Below are 27,636 nucleotides of genomic sequence, written 5' to 3' on the forward strand. Positions count from 1 at the left end.
ATCCACATTAGGAATAAAATAAAATAAAATAAAATAAAATAAAATAAAATAAAATAAAATAAAATAAAATAAAATAAAATCTATGTTCCCGCAATGCCTGGCCACAGAATTTGAAGACTGCCAAAAGACCTCAAGGATCCTCCCCTTCGGCTCTCTCTTAAAATGACCCAAAGCTATCAGGCAATGCCACTGAAGTTAAAAAAACAAGTTAGTGGCTGAAGGAGGACCCAACGCTCCCCACAGTCGATTCAATGCTTTTTCCATTCAGGGAAGGTGACCTTGAGGACTAAGGACTGGTAAATGACAAAGACACAATTGTACTACTCACTACGCGGCTAGGAACAGATAAGTCCTATGCAGTTAGCAATGCCCGTGCAAGCAATGGACAGCTGAAATTTTGAGAGGGGGAAAAAAACCATAAATGAATGATTTTTTAAATTAACATTTAATTGCAGAAGCCCTCGCTCTAATCTAGGCATTGGCTAGCAAGACGCTGCTTCAGTCCCGGCGAGATCTGCGCATTGTGTAACCTCATTTCAAATGTAAGGCCCAACGGATCTGGAAAAGTACAGCTTTATCCTTGAACTTAATTTATACTATAGTGTACTGTAATTAAGCCTGAAATAAAAGCTATATTCTGAGTAGAGACAAAAAGCTCTTGTTGCTGGCATTCCATTCCCCACGTAGGATAAAACAAAAGGATTCGTTATGTGGAGCCAACTGTCGTTATACTTTGTAGCTCGTATGGTGCTACTGGACTAATATTTGTGCTGGGATTAGCGTTGGGCTAACCAATCAGTTAACTCCTCCAGTGCAGTTTTCTTTTATCTTTGAAATAAATGGCCAAAAGGTTTTTTAAAAAAAACCTGGCAGGCACAACAACAACTACATTTATAAGATTAAACTCTAAAACCCTTCACAGTTTGCTAGGTAGCTAATAACCATTTGCTAAGCTGTTCATTTAATAATGAGTCAGTTAAACCCAAAGCAAATGTTCCTTCAACCAACCAACCAACCAACACTGCCACAGCCAGATTTATAAACAAACTAATTATTTATGTAAGTGCTTCGTTTCAAATGAGAAATACAAGATAACTATGTAAGAGTAACAAACTTGTGTCTACAGCCAAATGCAGCCTATTGTACATTACAAACAAACCCTAAACATGTATATGGTCTTGTGACTTATACTTTGGAAGAATCCATGGCCGTGTCATGAATTCATTGACAAGGGCAAGAAGAAGCCAGGCATCTAACTCTGGGGTCAGAAGTCACATGACCTCAGATCCGAGCAAGGAAATTACTCCTTTGGAGTGTCACACTGAGACACATCCTGTGGGGGCTGGACAGCCATTTAATCCTGAGGTACAGAATACTAAGGGAAGGAGAAAGGGGCGTGGCTGACTCCCAAGAAAGACTACCCACCAACACTTTGTGCATCCCCTTCCCTTATACTCACTAGTAGTTCGTCCATACTCGTCTGGCATTTTTCCAGGTTGATCCGCTTTATGGCTACGCGTTCTTGCCTGGGTTTGCACAGGGCTGCCTGAACCACAGCAGTCGCTCCACTGCCTGAAACAGAGAAAAACATCAGCTGTGAGGCGCTGCTCTTTCTTTCTTTTTCTTTTTTCTTTTTTTGGTTTTTCGAGACAGGGTTTCTCTGTGTAGCCTTGGTTATCATGGACTCCCTTTGTAGACCAGGTTGGCCTGAAACTCACAGAAATCCACCTGACTCTGCCTCCCAAGTGCTGGGATTAAAGGCATACGTCACCACGCCCATTCTTTTTTATATACTCTTGTTTTTTTTTATTAATTCATTCATATTACATCTCAATAGTTAGCCCATCCCTTCTATCCTCCCATTCCTCCCTCCCACCTGCTTTCCCCCTACTCCCTTCCTCTATGACTGTGACTGAGGGGGGCCTCCTCCCCCTGTATATGCTCATAGTTTATCAAGTCTCTTCTTGGTAGCCTGCTTTCCTTTCTATGGGTGCCTCCCAGGCTTCCCCATCAAGGGGAAACCACGCCCATTCTTAAATATCCGTATTTTAAGTCTTTGACTTAAGGTATTCAAAATGTTACCAGCGACATCTTCAAAAAGTTCCTTACGTCCTAAAATGACTATCTAGAGGAGAAAGGGGGGAACTTTGGATGTTTCCAGATGTTTCTCTGAGGCCGTATGGAGAAGCAATGTGAGTACTACTGTGCTTGGGGTGGTTGTGACCCCTCTGTCCAGACTTAATTTCAACTACATTTGTATCTCAGGCTCTTCCTCCACTTCAGTGCAGCCCAAGCCAGTCAGTCCTGCCTGGCCTCCTTCCAGACTTCCATGAGATCCTGAGACTTAACATCCTGAACACCCCTGAGGATGCGGTGCTCGCTCTACAATTTGAAAAGCAGAAAACCGCCCTAGGATTCTCTTGTTTGAAACAACCTCTTAAGGACGCCAAGTAAAAGAATGTGTAGTAACAAAAGCTCTAGGCATTCGCGGAGACTTTATATTCTTAGGGTCTCTTGGTCATTAGCTAATGCACTTCAGCCACTAAAAGACGGAGCCGTGCTGCTATCCTCATTTTGTAAGAACGGAACGTAGAGTGGGGATGATTTGTGGCACGGCCGCAAGAGCTTCTAATCAGATTTATATCCCGCTAGGCAAAAGACCCCCAGAGCAAGGCATCTTAATTCTGCAGATATTTCCAAACAACGGCACTCCAATTACATAAATCCTCTCCCACCCCTAGACACCCTTAAAAGGAAACACAGCCTAAACGTGGAACTGTACAAAAGGGGACAGATGTGACTTCTTAACCTTCACCCAGAAGTGCTAATTTAGGAAAGGTGGTTTGCACCCACCCCTCATCAGCTGGGGCCTGCGAACCTAGGAACCTTTACACACACACACACACACACACACACACACACACACACACACACACACACATCAGCTGGGGCCTGCTGACCTAGGGGACCTGGAGGATCGGCCTAATGCTCTCAATCAGTCCTCTACCTTCAAGGCTCCAACCCACAGAAGCCCAACCTGTGTGAACCCCAATGTGCTGACCACCCACAGCACAGTAGTAATATAGCCATAAAAGTCCCGTTAAAGCTTATAAATTTTTATTATCAGCCTCATTTTATATGTGAGAAAATGGGAACCTGGCAAAGTTGCCCAAGGTCACGTAGCTAATAAGTGAGTACCTGGGCTGGGATCTGAGTCAGTGTGCCAGACGCCCACATCTGTTCTGTATGCCTGCTTCCCACAAGCCAGAGCATGGCCTGCCCTTCCTCACTTGCTTCGGCCTTGCCAGGAAAATATTTCTTCAGTGCTAGAATGGCTCAACCAAAGAGAACCACCCTGGAGAAAAGGGGCAAGCAAGCCTCCTTTTGAGGCTCGCAGAAACAGTGCTGGTGTGTGACAAGACCCTCCAAGAGCCTTAGGCCCACCAGGTTGGCCTCACCGGCCCTAAGCGTTCCAGATATCAGGTCAAGCACTACAGAGAGTCCTGCTGATAGCAAAATGTACACATATTTTAACCCGCTGCTGGCAGTGTGCCATATCACTCTACTTAACCGTGTGCCTGTCCCTTTCTTCTGGCCTTAATACAGAGTCCCGGATATTTTCAAATGAGAGCAGCTGAAGAAGCAAAGGCCGGTGGCCAGCTCCCAGAAAGGACTGAACAGGTGCCTTCGCATCAGGCTCCCTCCCGACTTGCAGCCTCAGACTCCCAGTAACGCATTCACGGTTGTGGTCACAAGTAAGAATTCTCCAAAGCAGGAGAAGTGGGAAGACCCGTGCTTCACAATGAGTCTCGCTGGTTAGACTACGGTCCATTGGACAGTGATGGTTTCTATGTCTAGAAGGTAAATATGAAGCCAGATGGTAGAAGCCCACTGCCGTAGCAAGAAAGGAGATATATAGTCGTCCACTCAACACTAGGAGCTTCCGGTCTGAATCCAGAGACAGCCTTGAACCACAAAAGGCATCAAGAGGCAAGATGAAGGGAGAAGGCATCCTGAAGACCAAGTCTACCCCCTTGCAGAGAGGAGCTGATAAGGAACTGTTTTCACCTCCTGCAATAACTGAAAAGCATAGGCTAGGAGTCCAGGACATGGCATGCTGGTTAGCGTGTCTGTCTGTTTTGTTCCAGATTGCCAGCCAGGACCCACACCAGTGGGTCATGAATTTGGTTCTTAGGTGGGTGGAGGCTTTCCTTCTGAAGGGAACCTTAAAATGTAACTTGCCAAGAGGGGTAAGAATGGCTTTGTGCAGCGTTGGTTGGTCCAAAGATGCTCTGCTGTGAGTCCTGACCAAGCCTCAGCAGCCTGCTGTAGAGAGGGAAAGGTCCTGGGGCCCGAAGGAAACCCACGCGTTGACAAGAAAGGAAGAGGTGACCTAACAGTTTCTCAAAGGGCCATTTAGAACTAAGAAAAAGAGAGTTTTGCTTTAAGGATCTTTACGTATTTTGATGAACAGATTAAAAGGAGGCCTGAAAATGCAGGCTTAGCTATCCAGGAAATAGACAGGAGCGGGCAACAGGAAGTAAACAGGAGCAAGAGAAGGGCTAAGGGGGCCTTTCCTTACTGTTGAGATAAGCTCACTAGCATGTGATGGTGTGTTGCTAAGGACCATCATCCTTGGGCCTAGGGAGGCCCAACCACTTCTCTTTGCACTGCAGACTGCCATCCAAAGTGAATTAAAACCTTCTATGGGGTGATGGTCCATGGCCCCAACGAGGGGATTTATGTATTCCCATCGTGTCAGGCTGTTTTAAGTCAATCTCCAAATTCGTTTCTTGGTAATTTCAGGCAAAGGAAACCTTCTGATTTTTTGGATAGAAATTACAGCCATTGAAGCCAGAGGCAGTATCCTTGAATTCATTACTAAGGTTTAGGTCTGTCTTTGGATGGGCATGTACTCCCATTTCCTCATTTGTACTGTTGTTTGAATTGAGGTTAACCACCAGAAAACTGCATAGCTGCATTTTACACTTTGAGCTACCCAAAGAAATACTTGCTGGATATGTAATTTAGTGTCATAACTTTGGGTTTCAATAAGACTATAAGAAACTAGCAGATGTCAGTGTATCTTTTATTTAAGAAGGAAGGAAGGAAGGAAGGAAGGAAGGAAGGAAGGAAGAAAGAAAGGTGATTATGACAACATTGCCAGCAATGCCTAAACAGTATGGTCAAAGTTGTTAATTCTATAAGCCATGCAGCAAACTCCTCCTTGTGTGTAGTGCCAGTATAAAAATGTCTCCTTCCTAAATAAGTTAGGAGACTGAAAAGACACATAGCATCATGCTTTCCTTTTCTGTTGTGAAAATCAGAGACTGAGATATAAATTCCATCTTTAGCACTAGCAGCGACCTTAGTGCGGGTATCCTGTAACTTCTGCTACCTTCCTCCCCACTCAGCCCTCAGCACACACCCCAGAGGTACATCCATAACATAAGCCAGTGTTCACCGAGCCTAATGCAATGACAATCCCTTGAAATATCACTTCTTGGCTACACAATTTCAAAGAGCAGGAGGCTTAACAGCCACAAGAAAACTTCAGGCACGAAAAGACAACTGAAGATCCTCACTGATATTAATTCATCAGCAAAACTGAGTAGTAACTAAAGCCCTACCGTGTGTCAGGCAGAAGTCCAAAAAGTAACTGCTCCCGATACAAGGGGAATAAACCTTTCTACAAGAGCATGGCCTCTGCAAAATAAAGTCAGGACTAGGTAGCTACGGTGGCTACAGACTAAAAATACATATGGTAAAAGCTCCAACCCGCAGTGAATTTGGAGAATGGCCTTCTTGGCGGTACAGAAATCAAAGGCTCATCGGGGGTGACAATTAGTGTCGCTGTAACTGACAAGGAAGAATTCACTTCCCTCTCTCTCCAGCCAGAGAAAAGGAACAGGGCCTGCAGGCTGGGAAGACAGACTCACAGAAATCAGGTTTGGCTTCACCTTGAGCTGCAACTGCCTATCCTGCCTAGTCTGCTGATCAGGCCACTTGGTCTATGATGTTTTGTTATAGCAGCCCCAGAACACTGACACAAAGCCAATCGATGTCTATTCTAAGCCCCTCTTCCGCTGACACCTGTGGCGAATGCCATGGGAATTACAAGTTCTTACTGAATTAAGTCAATAACCAGAGGGGAGAATTACCTGACGGGTAAATCACTGGCGTTTCCATGGCTAAGGTCAACAAGATCTTTCAAAGTGAGTTTAGATGAGTGTCTTAGTCACTGTTCTATTCTTGTGAAGAGACACGTGACCAAGGCAACTCCTAAAAAAGAAAGCCTACATTTGGGGCAGCGGAGGGCAGGGGTTGCTCTCAATTTTAAAGGATTAATCCATGACCACCATGGCAGGAAACCGATAACCACGGCAGGGAGCAGTCGCTGAGAGCTGTACATCCTGATCACAGAGAGACACTTGGGCTGGCATACATGTTTGAAACCACAAAGCCCTTCCCAGTAACACACCTTCTCCAGCAAGGCCACACCTACTCCAACAAAGCCACACCCCCCAATTCTTCCCAAGCAGTTGCGCTAATTGGGGACCAAGCATTCAAATGTGTGAGCCTATGGGGCCTTTCTCATTCTGACCATCACAAGATTCTACTCATCAAAGGTATGGATTCTCTCTGTGACCTTGGGTCTAATGGCCTTAATAGACAACTGCCTTAATAGACAAATAAAATCTACTTGTATGACTCGATAGCAGAACATGGTTCGCACCCCTTAAAAAAAGAAAAACTCAGCAACGCAGTAAATATAAGGTGCTCTTGCAGGGACTCACTGCTCCCTACAAACCATGAAGAAGGCCAACTTTACCTACAGGCTGTTTGTGAATGCCACCTAAGGGGTTCAGGCCAAAGCTCTTTTGCTTGGGGTTCAGTTTCATTCTGCTTAGCACCAGAAGGTTCTGTTGGCTGGAAGAGAAGGAAAGAGTACTAAAGTTGGAAACAGAAGGGCTAATGCTTCTTAAGGTTGAGGCAACAGGATAAACAGGAGAGCCTAAAATGTAAAAGACCACTCAGACAACTCAGCGGCAGCTGATGTGATCGACTTTAGCATCTATCCTGAGACACAATTTTCAACAATCTTTGACCATAGGTTGCAAGAGTTCACACCCTAGGGCTGCAACATATTGCCAGTTTATCCGTGGATGGATATTTAATTTCTTTATGCCTCAGCTTTTTATCTGTTAGATGGCAATAATCATACCCAGCTTTAAAAAAAAAGATGGTTGTCAGGATCTAGTAAATTAATACACGGGAAACCCTTGGAATGGTGTCCAGCATACAATAAGCCCTAATTAAATTTCAGCTCTCATTCCAGGTCAGATGGCATTCTGTCAACTTGTCATTTTAATACTGTGTAACATTCCATTACATTGAAAAGCCATAGTTTATTCAGTTCTTGTGAAGGAGTATTGTTCTAATATGCAGTATTTTCCCCTGTAATATGTAGTAACATCTAGTACACACACACACACACACACAGAGAGAGAGAGAGAGAGAAAGAGAGAGAGAGAGAGAGAGAGAGAGAGAGAGAGAGGCAGAGACAGAGACAGAGACAGAGACAGAGACAGAGTGTCGGTCCACAACAAGGTTTATTTACATTAAAGTCAGGAAGTAGTTGACTGCCCTGTAACAACTTCCCCTAAATTCTGAGGCTGGGGCTGGGCACCACACTAACCTCTGGCAGTCATGATGGCCACTGGAAAGGACTCTTATCATCACATCCTACTTACTAGAGGAACACCAAGCCAAAACCTTAGTGAGGGCTGGGACCTTTGCTAGCACACAGAAGGACTGTTTATGTTCACCAGGCAGATCCTCACTCTGCCAGCGAGTACAGTGCAGAGCCATATCAGGTTTTCTTCACACAAGTGTTGGCATGTGGTGTATAGTACACAAAACAAATGGCTCTGGCTCACGTGCTTTCCTCCAGCCCTCTTTCCCCAGATTACTCTGCTCTATTTATATCCAGCCAGTCACATGAGGGCCAGAAATTGACCAGGGGAGACTCTGATGAATGGATACACGTGAGCTTTACAGGGAGAAGTACAGCGACTTAGCCTGGAAAGATTGTCTAGACTTGCAGAAGGGTTATAAAGCCAGATTTGTGTGAGATCTCCCAAACCGTTAAGTTGGTGATTAGGTTGATGTCGTTGCTTTTAATATAAAAGCATTCAGTCAAGCAGGAGCTTTCCATGGGCCACATGTCTCTCACAGGCTAGTATTTGGTTTCTGAGATGTACCATTCTTACCTGGTGGTCCAAGTTTCAAAATATCTATTTAAGGTCATACATATAAAACTATGATCTGTCTAAATAAAAAAAGAATCACATAAATGGTTTGATGGTGCTGGGGAAATTAAAATATTCACATGTAAGAAAGTGAAAATGGAACGTTATCCCTCACCCTGTACAAATATCACCTTCAGATGGATCAAAGACTGTAATGTAAGAACGGAAAGGTCGGAACTGTTAGCGGAAACACCTCAAGGTGCAGCCCTAGGCTAGTGCTTGCTGGAAAGATCTCTCCTTGCTCAGGAAACAGTAGCAACAAACCAGACTTCATAAAAATAGAATGCTTCTGCGCAGCAAAGGAAACAATCAAGTGAGGAAACAGCCTACAGAAGAGGTGAAAATCGTTGCTAAATACAAGTGTGAGAGAACAAATATTTAGAATCTATAAGTCACTCCAGAAATTAAGTAACACAAAAGCAAGCAAACCAATCAACATCCAGGCTGATGTTGCAATTCAGGAGCAGGGAGATGGCTCAGTTGGTAAAGTAACTGCTGTGCAAGAACGCGAATCTGAGTTCGAGTCCCTGGCACTTGTGTAAAAAAGCCCATGTGTGTACCTACACTCCCAGCTCTAATAAGAATTCCTTGTTTCTGCTGGCTGGCAAATCTAGCAAAACCAATAAACTCTGGGTTTGTGAGACTCTGACTTGAAAACTAAGGGATAGCAACTGAGGAAGACATTTGATTTTCTCTGGCCTTAACATGCATGTGCGTACAAACACAGAGAAACGCACAAGAGACGAAGTACAACTGGCCCATCATCATGTGAAAAAAAAAATGTCCAACCAGCACTAAGTACCAGAGAAATGCAAGTTGCTGCTATACTGAGAGACCATCTCACCCTGGCCAAAATGGCAGTCAACAAAGAAAACAAACAATAAATGACGAAAAGGAACTCTTACTCAGCCCTGCTGAGACTATGAACTAGGCCAAGACTATGAACATCGGCATGGAAGGTTCTCAGGAGAACTAGAAATAAACCTGTCAGATCACCCATCTATACCACTCCTGGGCATCTGCCCAAGGACTCTGAGTCAGCCAATCACAGGGGTACTCGCACACCACTGTTTACTGAAGCACTGTTCCCAAGAGCTAAACCCACCACAGCCATCTAGTTAACAGCACAGAATAAAAACAGGGTCCTCAAGTTCTAAGAGAGACAGCAGGAACTGGGGCTATGAGATCAAATGGGAAACAATGTAACTAAGTCATCTTACACTTCAAGCTGAGTCAGACAAGAAGCCATATCCTTTCCAAGAGCATCGATAGAAATGAAGACCCCGAGATCAAGGCAACCAAGTTAGTGTCAGAAAGACAAACACTGCGCATTTTTATGATTCATGGATCCTGAATTTTATATTGCCAGATGAAAGTCATATACAAGTGACATGAGAGCAAAATCATATACCTCATATATGACGTGACATGTTACATGTTACGTAGAATGATGTATATGCATGGCATAAAAGTAGAGGCGAAGCTGACTAGGAAAACGAAGAGGCCTAATAGGAAGATGGATGGGAGAGACAAAGAATGGTGACGTTTACAGGAGGGAATATGTTCAAAACACGCTATACACTTACATGAAAAACATCCTTATAAAACCCAGTACCATGAACAAGTAATACACGCCAGTAAAAATTATCACAGTGCAAATGGTTCAACATAAAATGATCATGTTTCTGGGAACTGACCGAAACCGGTTTACTATACGCTGCCCTCCACTTTGGCGGACTGTTTGCACACAGAGAGGAACCCTCGCTGAACTCTGCCTCTGCCACCTGCTCCATTCCATGTGACAGGAACACACAGTGACATCTCAAGTCACTCATCAAGAAGGGCACCTAGGGGGAAAGTATACCACGCCAGTCGCTATATGCATTAACGTTCCAAACACATTCTAGCGGTGCTCTGCCGACGTGAATGTACAGTACCAGGAGGCTACAAGGAGTCCAGCGTAGCAAACCCACATTTTTCTTTTCTTTCTTTTTTCCCCTAAGACAGGGCTGCTCTGTGTAGTGTTGGCTGTCCTGGACTCTATCTACTTGCCTCTGATTCCCTGATTGCTGGGACCACTACACTAGCTTATTTTTTAATACAGCCACAAACACGAGTGACCTTGTCTATTCCAAAGCTAAGCTGGTTGGAATATACCCTTCTGCCGTTGTCAAATTAATGAAAGAGGTTAAGATCAGAAGAGAGGGAGGGGGAGAGAGAGAGAGAGAGAGAGAGAGACAGAGACAGAGACAGAGACAGAGAGACAAAGAGACAGAGAGAGACAGAGACAGAGAGAGACAGAGACTGCAAAATGTCCGTATGTTTCACTTCTGATCTTCCTGAGCAAGTCAGCCTGGCAAAACATTTTAGAGGTCACACACCTCACCAAGAAAGGGGGCCCTCCTACGGAACTCATCGAACGCCATCTAATTAATGCCACAGAAAAACAAGAAGTAGCCCCAGGTTCTGATTTTAAGTGAGATAGCAGGCAACTGGGGCGTGGGAGCAAGCTAGAAAGAATGCAAGCAAACTACACCAACCCCGCACATGGGAGGCGGAAGGTGGGGGCATGCTCACTCACCTACAGAAGACACGTGAGCTGCGACGTGCCATCGAGAAAGCCGGGTAACAACTTTAACAGCTTGCAATGATAAATATTATTTTTAGGGACACCCAGGTCAGTGCTAAGCAGGAGTTAAGCACTCGGAGAGCTAAGCATATTAGGATGCTGCTGCACTGCATCCAAGTCAATGTGACTGGTACCAAGATTTCCTCCCAGATTCTTTTATTTCTTCAACAATATATGGAAGAAACACACACACACACACACACACACACACGCACACACACGAGACTCTGTGAATATGATTACTTGCCAATTAAAAATGCATTGAACACTCAGTGGCAGCACATTCAATATCCTATACGAGGCTTAGGTGCAGTTCTCAGCACCAGAAAGTAGTAACAGTTGGCAGCACTCATGGTTAAGTCCAGCCCCTCAAAGATAAAACCGTCTTCTAGAATGTTAATTCCAAAGTTGAGACTACTTCTTGCAATAAAACACAAAAGCTCTTCATTGGCAAATGTGGTTTTTGTTGTTGTTGCTGCTGTTGCTTATTTGGGGGGGGGGGGCAGTGAGAAAAGAACAACCCGTTTTGCTATAGAGGAAGAGGAGAAGCACTTGAGATGAAGCCTTCATGAAAAACTTCCAGCACTTCCTTGGGGATCCCGGGGATGCCCCAGCACCCCCGTCTGAGTACTGACATGCTCGTGGTGTCCTTCAGCCTCTGCTTAGAAAACAGAAGGCCCTTGTAAGTATTCCACTGGTTGCGAAGCACGTACCCTCAGGAGGTCCCTTGTGGACAAGGGAGGTTGGACTGTGTTCTGTTCTGGGCACACTCAAAGGAAAGGTGGTGCCACCAGGCTGTGTGACCTGTACGCTGGAGGAAGAGCTATGTAGTTAGTTCCCTGCTCTCTGCCTCGGCAGTAGGGCAGCTGTGAGGCTGCACCAGGGACTCCTAGTGCCGGTCCTTGGAAGCTACCTGCCTAAAAGCACTTCTCATTTGCACAACATCTTGTTCAGTTCTGGAGTCAAGAATCATGGCCCAGCTGATTCTGAGAAGCCAAGGTGCATCTGAATAGGCTGGGAAGGTCCCACTTTAAAAATGGATCCCATAGGTGAGAACCACACAAAATGTGGCAGATTTGTATACACGAGACACTTCTGTAGAAAATCCCCAACAGGGGAACCTGGTGACAGGCTGAGGGCCACGACAACCCTCCGTTCCTATCTCAGGATATACTTTATCAGGCCCTAAACTACAGGATGCACACATTTCTACAGAGAAAAGTCTGTAGCAAAGGGTCATACTGAAGTCCTCACCCATATCTGACAGGACGGAAAACTTCCCTGTTCTGCTCTGAGGGGGCAGTAGCTCCTCCCAGCAAAACCCACTTGTTCTACTGATTAAATCAGCCAACTGGGAGCCAACATTCCACAAAAGAATGTCCGTTACCATTCATACAGATAAACAGATACACCCACTGGCAACAGCCAAAAGGCACAAGTGTCCCACTCTGAGTTTTCATAGCATGGCAGTGACCTCTCGTTCTGCATGGTTCCAACCTTAAGCCATCTGGACACGGGAAGAACTGTGAATGCAAAGTATACTTCCATGCATACTGGTTTTGTATCAAAAGGAAGAAGCCATCACTCTGCCTGGACACGATGCTGGGGACGGGATGCAGGGTCTCAGAAGCAGATGATGTAGAGCAGGCAGAGGACCTTTTCTCCCAGTTGGTTGCATTAGAACCCTTAGGCTAAGCATGGACTTAACTTTAGCCTCTAAGGACAATACTCAACTCTGCAGGCCTTCCTTCAGGGGTCACTAGCATGCCCATAACTTCCATCCAAGTGTCTCGGAGAACCCTAGTAACAGCCATAGTCTGGACACTGTTGAATATGTGTCAGACCCAAATTTTTTATATTATTGGCTTTGCATGTATGAAGGCAAATAGCACTGAGGGCCTTGCAGGAAGGTAGGTAACTACTGACTTTTGCTTGCCTTTTCTAACTGAGGAAATCAGGCACAGTCACAGCAATGACTTGCCCAAGGCAACACTCCTTCAAGTGGTCTGACTGCAGGCGCTGAGAGGCCTAACTAAGATGGAGAAGGAAGCAGAGAGGAAAGGGGCTGAAAGCACTGCGCCTTGAGAAGAACACCTTTCTAACTCCCTGCTACCCACCTCTGATCCCACTGAGGTCGAGTTCCTGTTCCCTTCCTTTTAATGGCCCCTCTGTGAATTCTAAAATGGTAGATGGCTCTGAAAACACACATTATGACAATATAACAATTATAACAATTGTTACACAAAAAGTTTGTGGAGAAAAGAGTCATTGTTCAGGATATTTGTCAAATTGTCAGGGAACTAACTGTCCCTAGCTACGACATGCATGAGGTAACATGTAACTAACTGTCCCTAGCTACTACATCCATGAGGTAGCATGTAACGAAACAGCTTCCCCCAGCTCAAGGATAGAGCTGTTTTGGGGGTTGTTTTTTTTGTTTTTTGGAAATGACAGATGTCCATTCACTCTCATGCTGCCTACACCCTTCCTTACCTCAGCATTAGAGTTCACTGTCTTCAAAACTGAATTGCTGCTTATCTGGTCTCCCCTGGCAACTCGGGACTTTCCCCAGAGTTCCAACCACAGAGCAGGAAATCAGGTAACTAGTCTGAGATCACAGTAGAGCATTGGAGCCATAAGGGACGAAGGTACAAATTACACCACAGTGGGCAACAATGTCCTGAGAACGCTGGAGGCCTGGGAGAACACGCTGAACAGGAAGAAAGCAGAGAAATGCCCTATGGAAGGGCCCAGAATGACAGGTATGTCCTAGATGAAGCAGCAGCATGCTGGGAATCCCTGGTCCACTAGTCCCAACCTCAGGTGCATGCTGGGAATCCCTATGTCCACTAGTCCCGAACTCCACTAGTCCCGACCTCAGGTGTCTTCCTAATGGATCCTAACAGGCCTCACAATCGCCTCAAAGGGAGACTTGCACGAGAGACCAGAAGGCTACTTCTCCCTGCAGTCCTGGGTCATGGCCCGAAATGCAGAAAGTTAAGCGATTGTAAGAGTCGCCTGGCTACCTCTCTGTGAAGGTGTGCAGAAGTTCGTCTGGGGGATCTGTTGTGTGCTGTGCCTTTCTGTGCCTAAGTGACAGGGTACTATTGGTCCATGGGCCACAAGTTTTATATAAGTACAAAGGTTGCAGGCACTCACGCCTCCTTACAAGAAAGCAAAGAAACCAGAGAAGGACTTATTGGCCAACCTCCTGCCTTGTATGTCCAGCCATGGCGGAAAGGCTAGCACTGCAGAGGGGGTGGATGCCTTAGTAGCAAACGGGAAGCCATGGCTTTCTCCTGCTTTTGAGAATGCAGACACCGGGGCTGGGTTAAGAGCACTGACTGCTCTAACAAATGTCCTGAGTTCAATCCCCAGCAACCACATAGTGGCTCACAACCATCTATAATGTAACCTGATGACCTCTTCTCACCTGTAGATGTTCACATAAACCACTGTATAAATAATAAACTTTAAAAAAAGAATGCAGAAACCACTATGCACTATGAGAAACCATATTTAAGGATTTTATGAGCATTTAGCTTTATAAAACTGACAATTCAACACCCACTCCACACTACCCTACATACATTTAATACTTGATTTTCAGTTGCATTTTGAGAAATAAGCTAGATGAAAGGTAAGAACAAACCTACTTCCTGTCTCAGTAGATCAAGTGCAATAATTTTTTCCAGCAGTTAACTTGGGCTTCTGTGACAGTTTGGATGAGAAATGTCCTTTGTGGTCATTTGAACACTCACTGGGTGGATAGCTCTGTCTCGGAGATTTGGGGGGTGTGGCCGTGCTGGAGGGAGACTGTCACAGAGGGTAAGCTTAAAGTTTCAAAGACATGCACCGTTCCCGGTGGTGTGTTCTCTCTGCTTCCTGCTTGTGGTCCAAGATAGGAACCCGCAGCATCCTGCTCTAGTGTGCTTGTTGTCTTGTTGTCATGCATGCTTCCCACTCCCGACGGCTCTTTTCCTTCTGGAACCATCCTTCTCTAAGTAGCCTTGGTCATGGGGTTATATCACAGCATTTATTTTATTTATCTAGAAAGCATGGGACTTCAGACAAAATGTGTAGCTAAGGCTCCACAGTAAATTCTGTAGAACGTCCAGACCACTGCTAGAAGGAAATGTGTTTTAGTAACCAGGCAGTCATTCATTTACTACAATTTGTAGTAGTTTTGTTGATTTAGATTGATAAGGACTTCTCCAGCACATATTAAGCACTCAGTAACACATGCCTCAAATAAACTTTATGATAACAATACAGCTTAAATTCAACATATGCACGTTACTTAGGATTATACAATATGCCATTACCAATATGTTTATTGAAATTACTTTCTGGACATGTGCGTATGTATGTACATGTGTGTTTGTGTTTATGTGGTTGTGGGTGCACTGTTTATGTGCATGTAAAACCAGAGAACAGCTCTGTTTTGAGGACAGTGTCTGTCACTGAATCTGGGGCTCACTGACAGGTAAGAGAGACCCTGGTTCTTCTTGTCTCTGCCTCCGAGCGATTATGGCTTTAAAAAAAAAAGATTTATTTATTTATTTATTTTTATGTGAACGAATGCGCCTGTACGTATGTGTGTGGACCATGTGTGTGCCTGGTACCACAGAGGTCAGAAGAGATCAGCAGCAGTGGTACGTTTGTGAGTCGCCACGCAGGTGCTGGGAACCGAACTCAGGTCTTTGCACAGCAGCTAGTGCCCTTATGTACTGCGCCATCTCTCCAGCACCCACGTCAAGCCACTTATGTGGGTTCTGGGGATCTGAACTCACGGCCTCATGGTTGGATAGCAAGGAGTCTGTAGGCTGGGCCATCTCCCCAACCTTCTACGCGGAAACTGCATTGTTAAGAGCAGGAGATCCAGCAACTGAAATGTGTGGCATACCCCTAAGCTGGAAGCAGGCTTCCTCCGTGTTCTACCGAGAGACGCTAGAGTGAACTGTGTTTCGGTGACCAGGGAGTCACTCATTTACTACCGTGTTTAAACTTTGTTGATTTAGATCGATAAGGACGTGTTAAACCGATCTTGTAAAAAGATAAGCTTCTGTGTTTCCTTTGTGTTTCATTTATTCTACTTGAAAAGAAGTAGATTCACCCCTGTGATTCACCGTTAGCGAGACAACCCCAGCAGAGTGTTGGCCATGCTCTGAGTTCTGTATGCGGGACCGGGAGCCACTAGCATAGTGCATAGACCCAAATCCTAGAAAAGCCCAAGATACAGAGTGGGCATCCAAATGTTGTAATTAGTCTCACTTTGTTATGTGGCAAAACACAGTGCGCTTCAGCGCATCCAGTCCCAGTGAAGACATGAAGGATCAATACAAACAAATGAACAGCTCTAACAAATCCTCCCTCATTAAAAGGACAAGAGCAGGCACGTGATCAAAGGCATGGCACTTACGGACTGTGTATAATAATCACAATAATGCTTTAACCACACGCAGAGTAACTATTACCTTGGAGTTGGAAAGAACTTTAATTTATATCTCATACAAAAACTACACAGAATATGTGTCTGTTTATTTAGTTGATAAATTTTTGGGGGTGCCCGGTATGCACTGAGGATTATCTGAGCTGCTGGAAAGAGGGCATGGAATAAGTTTTCTGTCCTCCTAGAGTTTACATTTTAATGTGGGAGGTGATGTGGATTTCAAAAAAAAAAAAACGTGAACAAGGTTAATTTTAGACTGCAGTAAGTGTGATGACAGGCATTAAACTACAGTTAACATTCAATCATTTATGATGCTCAAGCACGCCATCTTGAAATGGCAACTTGAGGTAATAAGGAGACACAAAGCAAAAATATACAGATAGAGTATCCTAAAAGGAGCAGGAAGCATGAAGAACATCCTAGTGCCTTGGTCTGTGGCAAACAAGAGTCTGGGAAATTCAAGGGGTACAAACACAGATGGTATAGAGCTTGCTGACTGAAAGAAAGAGTGGAAAAAGATGGCCAGGCAGGTACATAAGACACAACACACGCAGAGTCATACAGATAAAGAAGAACGCTTTGGAACAGTGTATGAAGAGAACTATAAGATCCGGTTTGGATTTTTACGACAGCTACTCTGGGGTCCTGTGTGGAGGTGAGGTGGTCCACGGCACAGTCTGATGGCGCCCGATGAATTAAGGAGTTCCTATACATGGGCAAGCACAAGTTGGCGAGGGCACGAGTACAAGCAGCCAAGTGGAGGGAGGAAGTGGCTGGGCTGCGCATGCATCTGGAACGAGAGCCACAGCACTTGCTCACAGCGGACTGGAAGTTAAGTGTAGGAAGAAAGCATCCATGGATGAAAAGAAATCCTATAGCCACTGCTTCTGTGGGCAACTCAGATACACAAACATCTGTTCTTCTCCCCATCGTTCCCCAAACTTTGGCCCAGTCAAGATATGGCCAGCCTACTCCACGTGACAGGTATAAAGGACTGGCCACCACATATTGTTTGATTGACCTCCAATATCACATATGAAGAAAACTACAGGCTATAGGAAAGAGTCTGGAGACCAGGCTACCACTATCTCCCAATTATGGAGTTATGAGGAGCCGAAGAGGAGGATTAATTCCCACACATAAAACAGTTCTTCAAAACAAACTGCCCCATCCTTCTTACAGGTGCCCCGACAGGTGCACTGCCTTCCTCCTAAGGAACGTTCAGAAAACCAAAAGATGGATTGGAAGTGTTTTGCATTTACAGGTATTTTTCAATCAAATGCTTCCTGAGGCTTAAAAGAAAATACCTAGTGGGTGGAAGCTCTTTCTTTCCCCCATTCCTTTACTAAAATGAAACTGTATTAAGCAAAACAACATTTTCTTTTAAAATCCCCATTAACCAAAACCCATCATGGTGGAATTTTATGTCCCTATACTTACACACAGACACACAGACACACACACAGACACACACACACACACACACACACACACACACACACACACACACACACGACTCAGATGCGTACTCACAGTTATGAGTTTGTACTTTGCTGGTGGTGTCATTTAGTTAGGTCATACTTTCCACATCTGTAATGTGTGTCTATGACTACATGCACTGTGGTGCAACATTTCCAACACGTTATCAAGCCATAAACTATTGCCGTTGGCCCTTGAATTCTCCTTTATCTCAGTATGACATAATGCTGCAAAGGGGATAACCCACCTTTGATGCACACAAGTGCTCAAACACTGCCAAGTGAATAAGCTTCAAGGCTTCTGCGCAGTTGCCTTATTTGGTGATTCACCAACTCACTTGTAAAAGAATTCATCTGTCAATGATTTGCCAAACCAAGTGAGTACAGGCAAGTCAGTCAGTTTCACTTAGAGCTTATTCACCAGGGAGACTACCATAACTCACGACGCACACCAGGAAGTCAGGAGAAGCAACACCAGAAAATATGGACTTCTTTTTTAAATGGGAGGAGAGAACACATACTGGTAAGGAACCTCTTTGTCTCTAGCGCTGTAGCTCCATCACAGCCTGTACTCGCCAGATGGCTAAACTCTGCCGGCAGAAGTCTGCAGGTCTCCCTGAGTGTCTTAGAGAAAGTTCTCAGTTGGCTTATGATATACAAACATGCAGTTTATAAACTCAGAACTGTATATAAAACACACAGTCAAATTTCACTGGTAGAGAGATGACCTTCAGGGTCTCCCAGCTTGAGGCACACCTGCAAATCACATGCTCACATGCTCCCTAATTTCCCATGAGGATCTAGGTTCTTCCCCGTAACACTGGATTCTGGGCAACAGTGAACACACACAGCACGGGGCCCTGGTTTCAGGGACCGGGGCTACACCTCTTGATGCCTTGACAACGTGAGGGGTTCTACCGCTCAGAAGATGTGAAATTTACACCTTCGGTGTCTGCTCTCGGCTCTGAAAGGAGGCCAACAGCAGACAGCTTGTGAAGTCTCTCCCAGTCCTGAGAGGCCACCAGCGTGTTCCCTCCCCCTTGCTCTTCTCTGCTCACTTGAACCTGAGAGTGCAGCTGTTCCTGGAGAACATCTGGAAGAGGAGGCGGTGGTTACCCACAGATCTGGTGTTACCACAGGAGGACCTGGACTCTGTCCTGGAAAGACAAACAGTGTTCTGCTGCTTGGCAAACTGTATCCTATTTAAAAGCCACTGGAGGAACAGTGCCATGCTAAGGAGTTCGGTGATGACACCCTGTGCAACAGAAAAAAGGAACCTGTGTCTTAATTTTAAGATGATGCAGATTTTCACATCTTATGGCAAGATTTATATGGAGCAAAGAACTCAAAGGACATCCAAAAATCTAGAAATAACCAAACTGCCAGCCAAGCCTTGGAAAAGTCTAGGCTTGTGGGGTATTTGAATGTCATATTAAATTCCATGGTAGCATCATCTGACCAGGATCACAGTCCCAACCATCTTCTGCAAGAACCACACTATAGAAATTACCCACAAAATAAATGTTCCAGCTTCCATTCACCTTTGCTTCTCTTATGAGTGTTAACATTTTCATGTAAAATGTGTATATGCAGAGGATGTGGCTGTAGCCAATGAGAGATGCTAGCTTGGGGGAGGCCTTGGGATCAGTCCCCAGCAGTGAAAATAAATGAGTCTGTGAACCAAAAGCTATGAATCAAACTATATACCAAATCGGAAAGGTCGGTGGAGGAGAGACTGTATCAGCCATCAGCCTGAGAGATGGGCACCGGATAGACTGATTGAACATGTGTAGCCTGTATCACCCTATTCTTTCACTCTCAACTGTAAAACTAACATCCTCAAAGGATGCATGAGTTTAGTCTATTCATTTAAACAGATGCTTGTTTCACTACCATTTGAACTAAACACTTGGGCTTTTGGACAAGTTTACATTAACTTTATTGTTATAAAATTCAAAGATCTCAGGGGCCTAACACTATCAGGCAGAACAGTCTCTCATTAAGTCAGAGAATTAGGAATTACTTGACAGACATCTTAAATGTTAGGGCTGAACTAGGCCAACCAAGAACACTACGGCCTTTCAGTTGATACGTTTTATCTAAGACTCCAAAAATTTGTATTCACAGCTTAAATTTCATTAATCTCAACCAATTGGGACCTCAAAGAGAGTCTTGGGGGAGGAGGATTTTCAAGGAGATGTTAAACTTTATTTAAAGGCCCCTTTCTGTGGTTTACATTTTCCAACTGCATTCCGCAGTTGACTTTTAATTTCTTAACTGAATGATGGAAATTCTTTCCTAGATTTTCTCTTTAAATATTTTTGACTCATGGCCCACACTGCAGGGGCCAAGACTTAACTGGCAGGGAAACGCCATGCCTAACAGAAAGATGTGGGTGGAACACATCCCATGAAAAGAGATCTCTGAGAACACACACAGGCCCAGAGTCCTAGAACACAGGGGCACTGGTGTATATTTATAGGCAAGCCTGGGCTGTTTATTTTGTCCTTATGTCAGGAAATTACAAACATCCATTTCAGAGTCAGCAAGCTCTGGTCATCAAGGGTCCACTCAGAAAAGCCAGTCTTGTAGCCATTAAGCCACAAGTGTAAAAGGAAACTTCTCAAAATACTTGAGCTGTAACTATTTTAGACCCTTGGCTCTGCAGGCATAAATCGGTGAAGGATGAGGCGCACTACACACAAACGGCTTACAAGTGTGTGGGCTATAAGCACGTCCACTGTGGTCTGAAAGGAATGTGGCCAGGAGCTGAGAGAAACCTTGCCCATAGCCTTCTCAGACCTCTGCAAGCAAATGTCACCTCCCTGCAACTTGCCCCTTCCTCACCCCCAAATCACAAGGCCATCCGCCGGTGAACAAGGACCTTTGTCTAGCTGGGTTTCCTGCTTTGACTCCCAAAAGGCTTCTTAGAATACTGAATCGAAATAATGTTCCAGAAAGGCCGATCATAAGAAAGTTCTGGTCGTCCTTAACGGTACGGACAAGCAACTGGGTTTTTATGCTCGCAGCAACAGCTTTGAAAAATTACTCTCGATGGCTTCAGAGAGGCAGAAAACTAGCAAGAGATAAGGCCTCCTGAACGGGTGGAGAACCCCCACTTCACTGGGGAGCCAGAGAGCTGGGGCTCCTGGTCCATCTTCATGATGCGGGCCACCTGCTCCAGGACCACCATGCTTTCTGAGAAAGACCCGGTTTTTTCAAAATCAGCAGAACTTCCAGATCACCGTGTCTAGTGAGACAGCCTACACGAGGAAAAATTGGCCTTGTCCACTGGCTGGTGGCTTTATGATTTGGGGTGAGGAAGGGACATGCTGTAAGAAGGACAAAACTGTTCTTTGTTCTCACTCCTGACTTATAAGAGGCAGGGAAACTTACATTTTTAATGAGCCTCCTAAAGACACCTCTGTGCAACACAGACAGAAATACTGCCATCACTCGACGTTATGACCGCCTTTGATAGATATCATGATAAAACACCAAGTACAGACACGATCTTTGCACATCACACCCCCAATCACCTCCCTGGGAGGAACGTAACCCCATTTTGTGCCTGACATAACTAGGCCCAAGTTCACACTTTTTGTAGGTGGCCCAATAAAAAGCTGTATCTGGGTCCCCTCTGGCACATGGGAAAGTCCTCCTCCTGCGGGAACCGCTCCAAAAAGCAGGAGAAGTAATTGCCTCTTTGTTCTCCTAGTGGTCCATCCAGCTACAGTCAGCCACCATGTCCCCAGTTCCACCTCAAAGATGCTCTCATCCGTGGACCCTGGTCCTAGGCACAAGTGGCCAGACCGCAGGAATGATGCCTCTGGACAGAGTTACAAAGCTCATAAGAGAAATGATACATAAAAACTTGGAGAACCATCTGGAGGTTTGAAACCAGAAAGTACCCTGCGCATCCCTTTGCAGGTTTATCATTGTACGCACTTGAGAAGTCCGGGAAGAAGGATTATCCGAAACAGCCTAGACGGACAGCGCTGCACGGCCCAGTATCAACAACTGCAGCACACAGCAAGAGAAAAGAGGAAAGAGGCTGGAAGACACATCGAATTAGCCAACTAGGAGGAAGCTAGGCAAGTACGGCTTTACAAAGAAGATGGCGAGCACACATTTTCATATCTGCTCCCAAATAATGCGTGTAATGCGTGGGCCCTTGGGCTGGCCGTGCTGATGACCGTCCTGGGAGGGAACAGCGTGACCATGGTTCATGCGTTATATAATGCCACTGCAAGGACGAGCTTCAGAAAGGGACGTCCACCTAGAGTGTGAGTTTGTCAACCCTGCACTACTGACAGTACTAATAACTACTGTGGGGTTGATAATTCTTTAAGGTAGAGTACTGCACTGGATGTTATGGGATGCTTAACGGCATCTCGCTGCTACCACTAGAGGCAAGCAGCAGGTCCCTTGTTCTACACCTTGTGACAACCAAAAGTGTCTCCTGAAATGGACTAGTGTCCCAGAAACTAGAGGGAAAACCCTTTGCGCTGAGCTCCGGGGATCTCAGAGTTAAAAGGGCTCTCCCTAAAAGAGGGAAGGGAAGAAGACATTATTGGCTCCCTGTACCAAGGTTCTAGCTCCCTAGGTCATAGGAACTGGAATTAGTTATCCGAGTCAAGAGGTCCAAAAATCTTGGATGACCCGGATCATAGAAAACCTGCTTGAGGCGAGCAGGAACCAAAAGCACAAGGGAAAAGGACAAAGAAGATGAAAACTTAACAGAAAGATAAAGAATTGTGTTTGGCCCTGTGAGCAGCAGCTACGTATAAAGGCAGGGCCTCACCTCCGAGAAAGCGCTTTGTCCAAAGCTGGGTCCCTGAGAAAGAACATACCAGAGGTGTCAGCAGTGGCAGAAGGCCCCTACCATTGCGCTGACGGGATGCTGAGACTAAACCCGCTGGAAGAGTGAAAGCACAGGGCCTGCCCTATGCCAGGGGCCTCCTGCCACTTGAAACACAGCAAAAGGCCATAAAGCCTGCCCGGCCAGATGTTCTTAAATGCTTGTGAAAAGCACCAGGTGCTCTTGGAGCAGAAGCAGCCCAGAGGGATCTGAGAACTTAACAAATACAGTCCACTTGTCCCTGAGCACAGCACAGGTGCCCTGCTGGGAACTGTACACAAAGTAAGACAGCCACACCTGGCCTCACCCTGCAGGGTAGGCACCTTGGGGCAACTTCAGAAACAGTCATTGGAGTGACATAAGCTAGAGGTATTTTCTGTCTGCCCGCCAAGGCCCCTGCCCCATGCTGCCTCCTGCCTATGACCAAACTAAGGGGGAAGAACCTGTCATTCAAACAAAAGGACACGGGTAAACTGGGAGGAGATGTCTTCACAGCAGAAACAAGTGGGAAGTTACAGAAGAGAGCAACAGTTCTCCATTTCTAAGCAAGGTACGTAGACCCTGAGTCCACAGGACAGTCAGATTCAACTGTCCAACTGCACGGTGATAGAAACAGACTGCCGCACCTTTCCTACTGAGCAAGGCCATGCTCCCTGCTCTCCAATCACCAAGATGCCAAAAGCGGCTGGACAAGCAGCCTGCACTTAAAGTCCCAGCTACTCCGGTATCTGAGGAAAGAGGATCCCTTGAGCCTAAGAATTTGGGACGCGGCTTTGATTCCCTGGAATCACAAGAAGAAAAAGGATACAGATGACAGACAGATGAATAATCTCTCTATTATTTCAATTTTAGTACATATTTCAAATTGTCATTAAAAAAAAGTTGAAGGCAATTTTTTTTTTGTTTGATTTTGTTGGTTTTTCGAGACAGGGTTTCTCTGGCCTCAAACTCAGATATCCACCTGCCTCTGCCTCCCAAGTGCTGGGTTTAAAGGGGTGTGCACCGTTGTGTCCCATCCCTGAAGGCAAGTAATACTGCTCTACCCTTGAATGGCACAAGAGGGAAATAAATATATGTTAAATAAAAATAACAGGCTATAAAAGATAATGAACACAATACAAAGTTTGTGAGAATAAAGTAAACACCAAAATGTTAATTATTGTTATCTTTAAAAGTGGACTAACGGGTGAGCTTTACTTGCCGTGCATTTATCAATTTTTAGTTTTTCTTTAAATGAACATTTGTTGCTTTGCCATCCAAAAACAAACAAACAAACAAACAAAAAGCAAGCTTAAAACGAAAGAACTGCTGTGCTAGAATCTAACCCAGGGTTCCCTACCACTCGTATTCATCTCCAGATGAAGACACTGAAGCAGTAAAACATTTGCCCAGCATGTGCAAAGCCTAGATTTGGTCTCTAGTTCCATAAAAAAAAAGAAACAACAACAACAACAAACTTTTTTCATGAGACAATTAGTGAGAAAATAGTCAAGACAATGACATGAACTGTAGCTAACATTTGCGGAGCAATTAAAACATACCAGCTATTGTGTGCAGTGGTTTGCTTAAATTTGGCAAAAGCCACTAATAAATTACTTAATCCGAACGGGTTTCTAGATTAGCTTTACTCCACCGTAGACGCTATACAAATATTTCAAAATCTGAAACACTTGTGCTCCCACACACTGCAGATAAGGAACACACAGTCTATACTAAAAACGCCAGAATAACTACTCATGACACATTACAGAAGAGAACAAAGGCTCCAAGAAAGAATGGCCCAGTGTCTCCGACAGCTGCTGACAGGCCTGGGATCCAAGCTGGGTCTCTTCCCAAAGGCCGCACCTTAGCACGGGGAGCCTGAGGAAGAGTTCACAGGAGGAAGAGTGCTGAGCAAGGCAGCAGCAGAAAAACCAGGACAGGAAACACTACAGAACGTGGCTCAGCCTCTGACCCAGCGGGGCTCTTCTCTGTAGATGAGCTACCGACAGCCCTAGAACTATACGTATGTTCAAGGACGAGCAATGAGGATTCTAGAAGAGACGACATGGGCCAAGGATGTGGAGCAGGGAGTAAACATGCTTGCCATGCAAACCTGGTGACTTGAGTTTGAACCGCCACTACATACATGATGGCAGAGGAAGGGATGGGCTTCACGAAGATGTTCTCTGACTTCCACACATGTATCTCACACACACACACACACACACACACACACACACACACACACACACACACCTACACATCACGCATATGTATACAGACATTTTTTTAATGATTTTTTTCATTTGTTCACTTTACATCCAACTGTAGCCCCATCCCTGGTCACCTCCGGTCCCACTCTCCCTCATCCCCTAGTCCTCAGAAATGGGAGCCCTCCTCCCCAACCATCTGACCTCAGCCCATCAAATCTCATCTGGACTGTCTGTATCCTCTTCCTCTGTGGCCTGGCAAGGCCACCCCACTAGTGGGAAGTGATCCAAGAGTGGGCACCAGAATCTATGTCAGGCGTAGTCCCTACTTCCCATATTTTGACCCACAAGGAGACTGGGCTGCCTATCTACTACATCTGAGCAAAGGGTCTAGGTCCTCACCATGCGTGGTCCTTGGTTGGTGCATTAGTCTCTGCAATACCCCACCCCCTCAGCCAGGATTTGTTGGCTCCATTAGTCACATTGTGGAGCTCCTGACCCCTCCAGGACCTTCTATCCACACATACCCCCCAACTCTTCCATAAGACTCCCTGTGTTCCACCCCGAAGTTTGGCTGTGAAGCTCATCATCTTCTTGGGTCCCTGCTGGGTGGACATCTATGGTGGGCTCCCTTCCTGCTCATTCTCTTCACCTGCTTCTGGTATCTATTCTATTTGCTCTTCTGAAGGAGAATTAAGCATTCTCCCTAGGGTCTCACACAAGTATTTTTAAAAAGACTACAAAATTTGGTGATGTTTAATATGAAGAAACATATAAGGAAGCTCTAGCTAATCCTCTGACATAAAAAAAAAAAAAATAGCATTTGACCTGCTCACCCAGCACCTTAGCTCTGGCCAGCCCTACTAGTCCTCTTATACTCAGCTAACCTACGGGACTGTATTGCCCTAAAATGATCAAGTGCAAATGCTTTGGAAGACCAACAATGTTAACACTGTGTGCCAATCACCAACAGCAGCAAACAGAACTTTTTGACTTTACTGTCAGCACTGCAACTCTAATAGTTTTCTAGGGCACTGCATAGGCCAGGTTGTGAAAAAAGGTACACACAGAGACACTGTCATGGAAACCGAATACTTAAAGGAGATGCCTTCACTTACAATCATTCCCTCCCCTGTGTTTCTCAAACCCTCATCTCCAGCTCCAGGTTGAGGGCCGAGACTCCGAGTCTTAATTGGATGGAGAGGACATCACTGGACCTTGCCAGTGCCTCCTTCCTGTTCACAGAAGCTCTGGCCTATCAGGTGATAGGCAAGCTCACCTCACTGGTTCTGGCTAATGGCATGTAAGCAACAGGGGCACTCCTCTGCACAGTGCTACCCAACTAGTCCTGTCCAAAGAGTCAGTAGAAAGCCAAAATACCAGATGGAACCAGCCCGAATTGTTTGCTGCAGGATGGACGTCTCCCAGGTCCACAGATCTGTGTGTTGGTTTACCTCCTGGAACGGAAGGGCTATTTGCTGCCACACTGCAAGCCACCTACCCTGGCAAGCACAACAGGCTTACGGGCCATCCCAGGCACACCACAACTGCATCTAATGTCCGCCTTCTTCCACCTAACTCCAAAGAGGCCTACCTCACCTGTTATTTTCATTAACCCCTGTATCGTGGGCTCTGCCCACCCCCTTTGCATCTCCAGGCCCGTGTGAAACAAATGCACTGACAATGTGCTAACTTATTATTTGTGGAGGAGATAAAAGTTCCACACAAAAGTCAGATTACTTTTAAAGAGATGGTAGAATAAACAAAGACCACAAAAAAAAAGCATACTGAGAAGGAGAAATTTACTTCTCCATGAAATGAAACGTTGCCTTAAGTATTCAACTTGGAAGCCTTCCTCTTATGCTAAATAACTAATGAAACTGGTGGTGTCTTTGGGGGGGGTCTCAATTCCCAGACGTCCTGCAAAAGGAGCTTGAACTCTGAGGCATCAGTGTGGGGGTCATGGGCTTGCACACCTGCCTATGCTCTTGTAAAGGGTTACCTTGCCACTCCTCCGAGAAAATGGAAACTGAAACTTCACAAATATCACCAGAGACTTTAAAAATCAAAAGCATAAGCCCACAGGATTATAATGCAAATATCAAAAGCGCACCTCAAAGGTCACTTGCAACCTTTCTTTCTAACCCTTCCTGGAAAGGGATGTACTGTCTCTCCCAGGAAACAGCTATGAAAGGACATGTTTGCCTCACCTTCACCAGCCCTCAGACAGACAGCACAGGCTACACACGAGGAGGCACACACTCTGATTTGTTTATGAACCAGATAAGCAAAATGTCGCACCTCGAATAATGGATCTGAAATCCGAACTTGGAAACCTTTAATCTCCCTTTTGTTTTCTGTGAGAATGCAAAGGAAGGCTTCCTGTCTGAAGGAGAACTACACAAAAGACCCCGTGATGTAATGTCTACTAGTCTTTCTCTGGAGTAAGGCAAAAAAAAAAAACTCATCCAAAGTGCTGATGGTGAGCAGACGTTGTATAGTTGTAAACGGGAGGGAATTAAGTGTCATTAACCCGCTTTCTTTATTCTACCAATCACACTGAACAAACTAAAATGTTGGTGCCTCTACATCAACTTAAAAATCTTATATCTTCAATATGCTAAGGCAAAACCAGAAAACAAAACAAAATAAACAAACAAAAAAAAACAAACAAGCAACAAAGCAAAACCCACAATTATGTAGTAGCCATAT

At 45.2% G+C, this 27,636-nt stretch overlaps 1 protein-coding gene across 1 annotated transcript in view; it reads right to left on the minus strand.

Moving 5' to 3' along the window:
- The window catches only part of STK39 (serine/threonine kinase 39), a 269,519-nt gene that overhangs the window by 202,683 nt on the left and 39,200 nt on the right, over positions 1 to 27,636 (minus strand). The window contains exon 2 of the mRNA XM_084798901.1: positions 1,460 to 1,572. Within this exon, the coding sequence (XP_084655027.1) occupies positions 1,460 to 1,572 (113 nt within the window). The remainder of the gene's footprint in view (positions 1 to 1,459; positions 1,573 to 27,636) is intronic.

Source organism: Acomys minous (assembly GCF_964271855.1).
Source record: "Acomys minous genome assembly, chromosome: 10".
NCBI classification, from domain to species: domain Eukaryota; kingdom Metazoa; phylum Chordata; class Mammalia; order Rodentia; family Muridae; genus Acomys; species Acomys minous.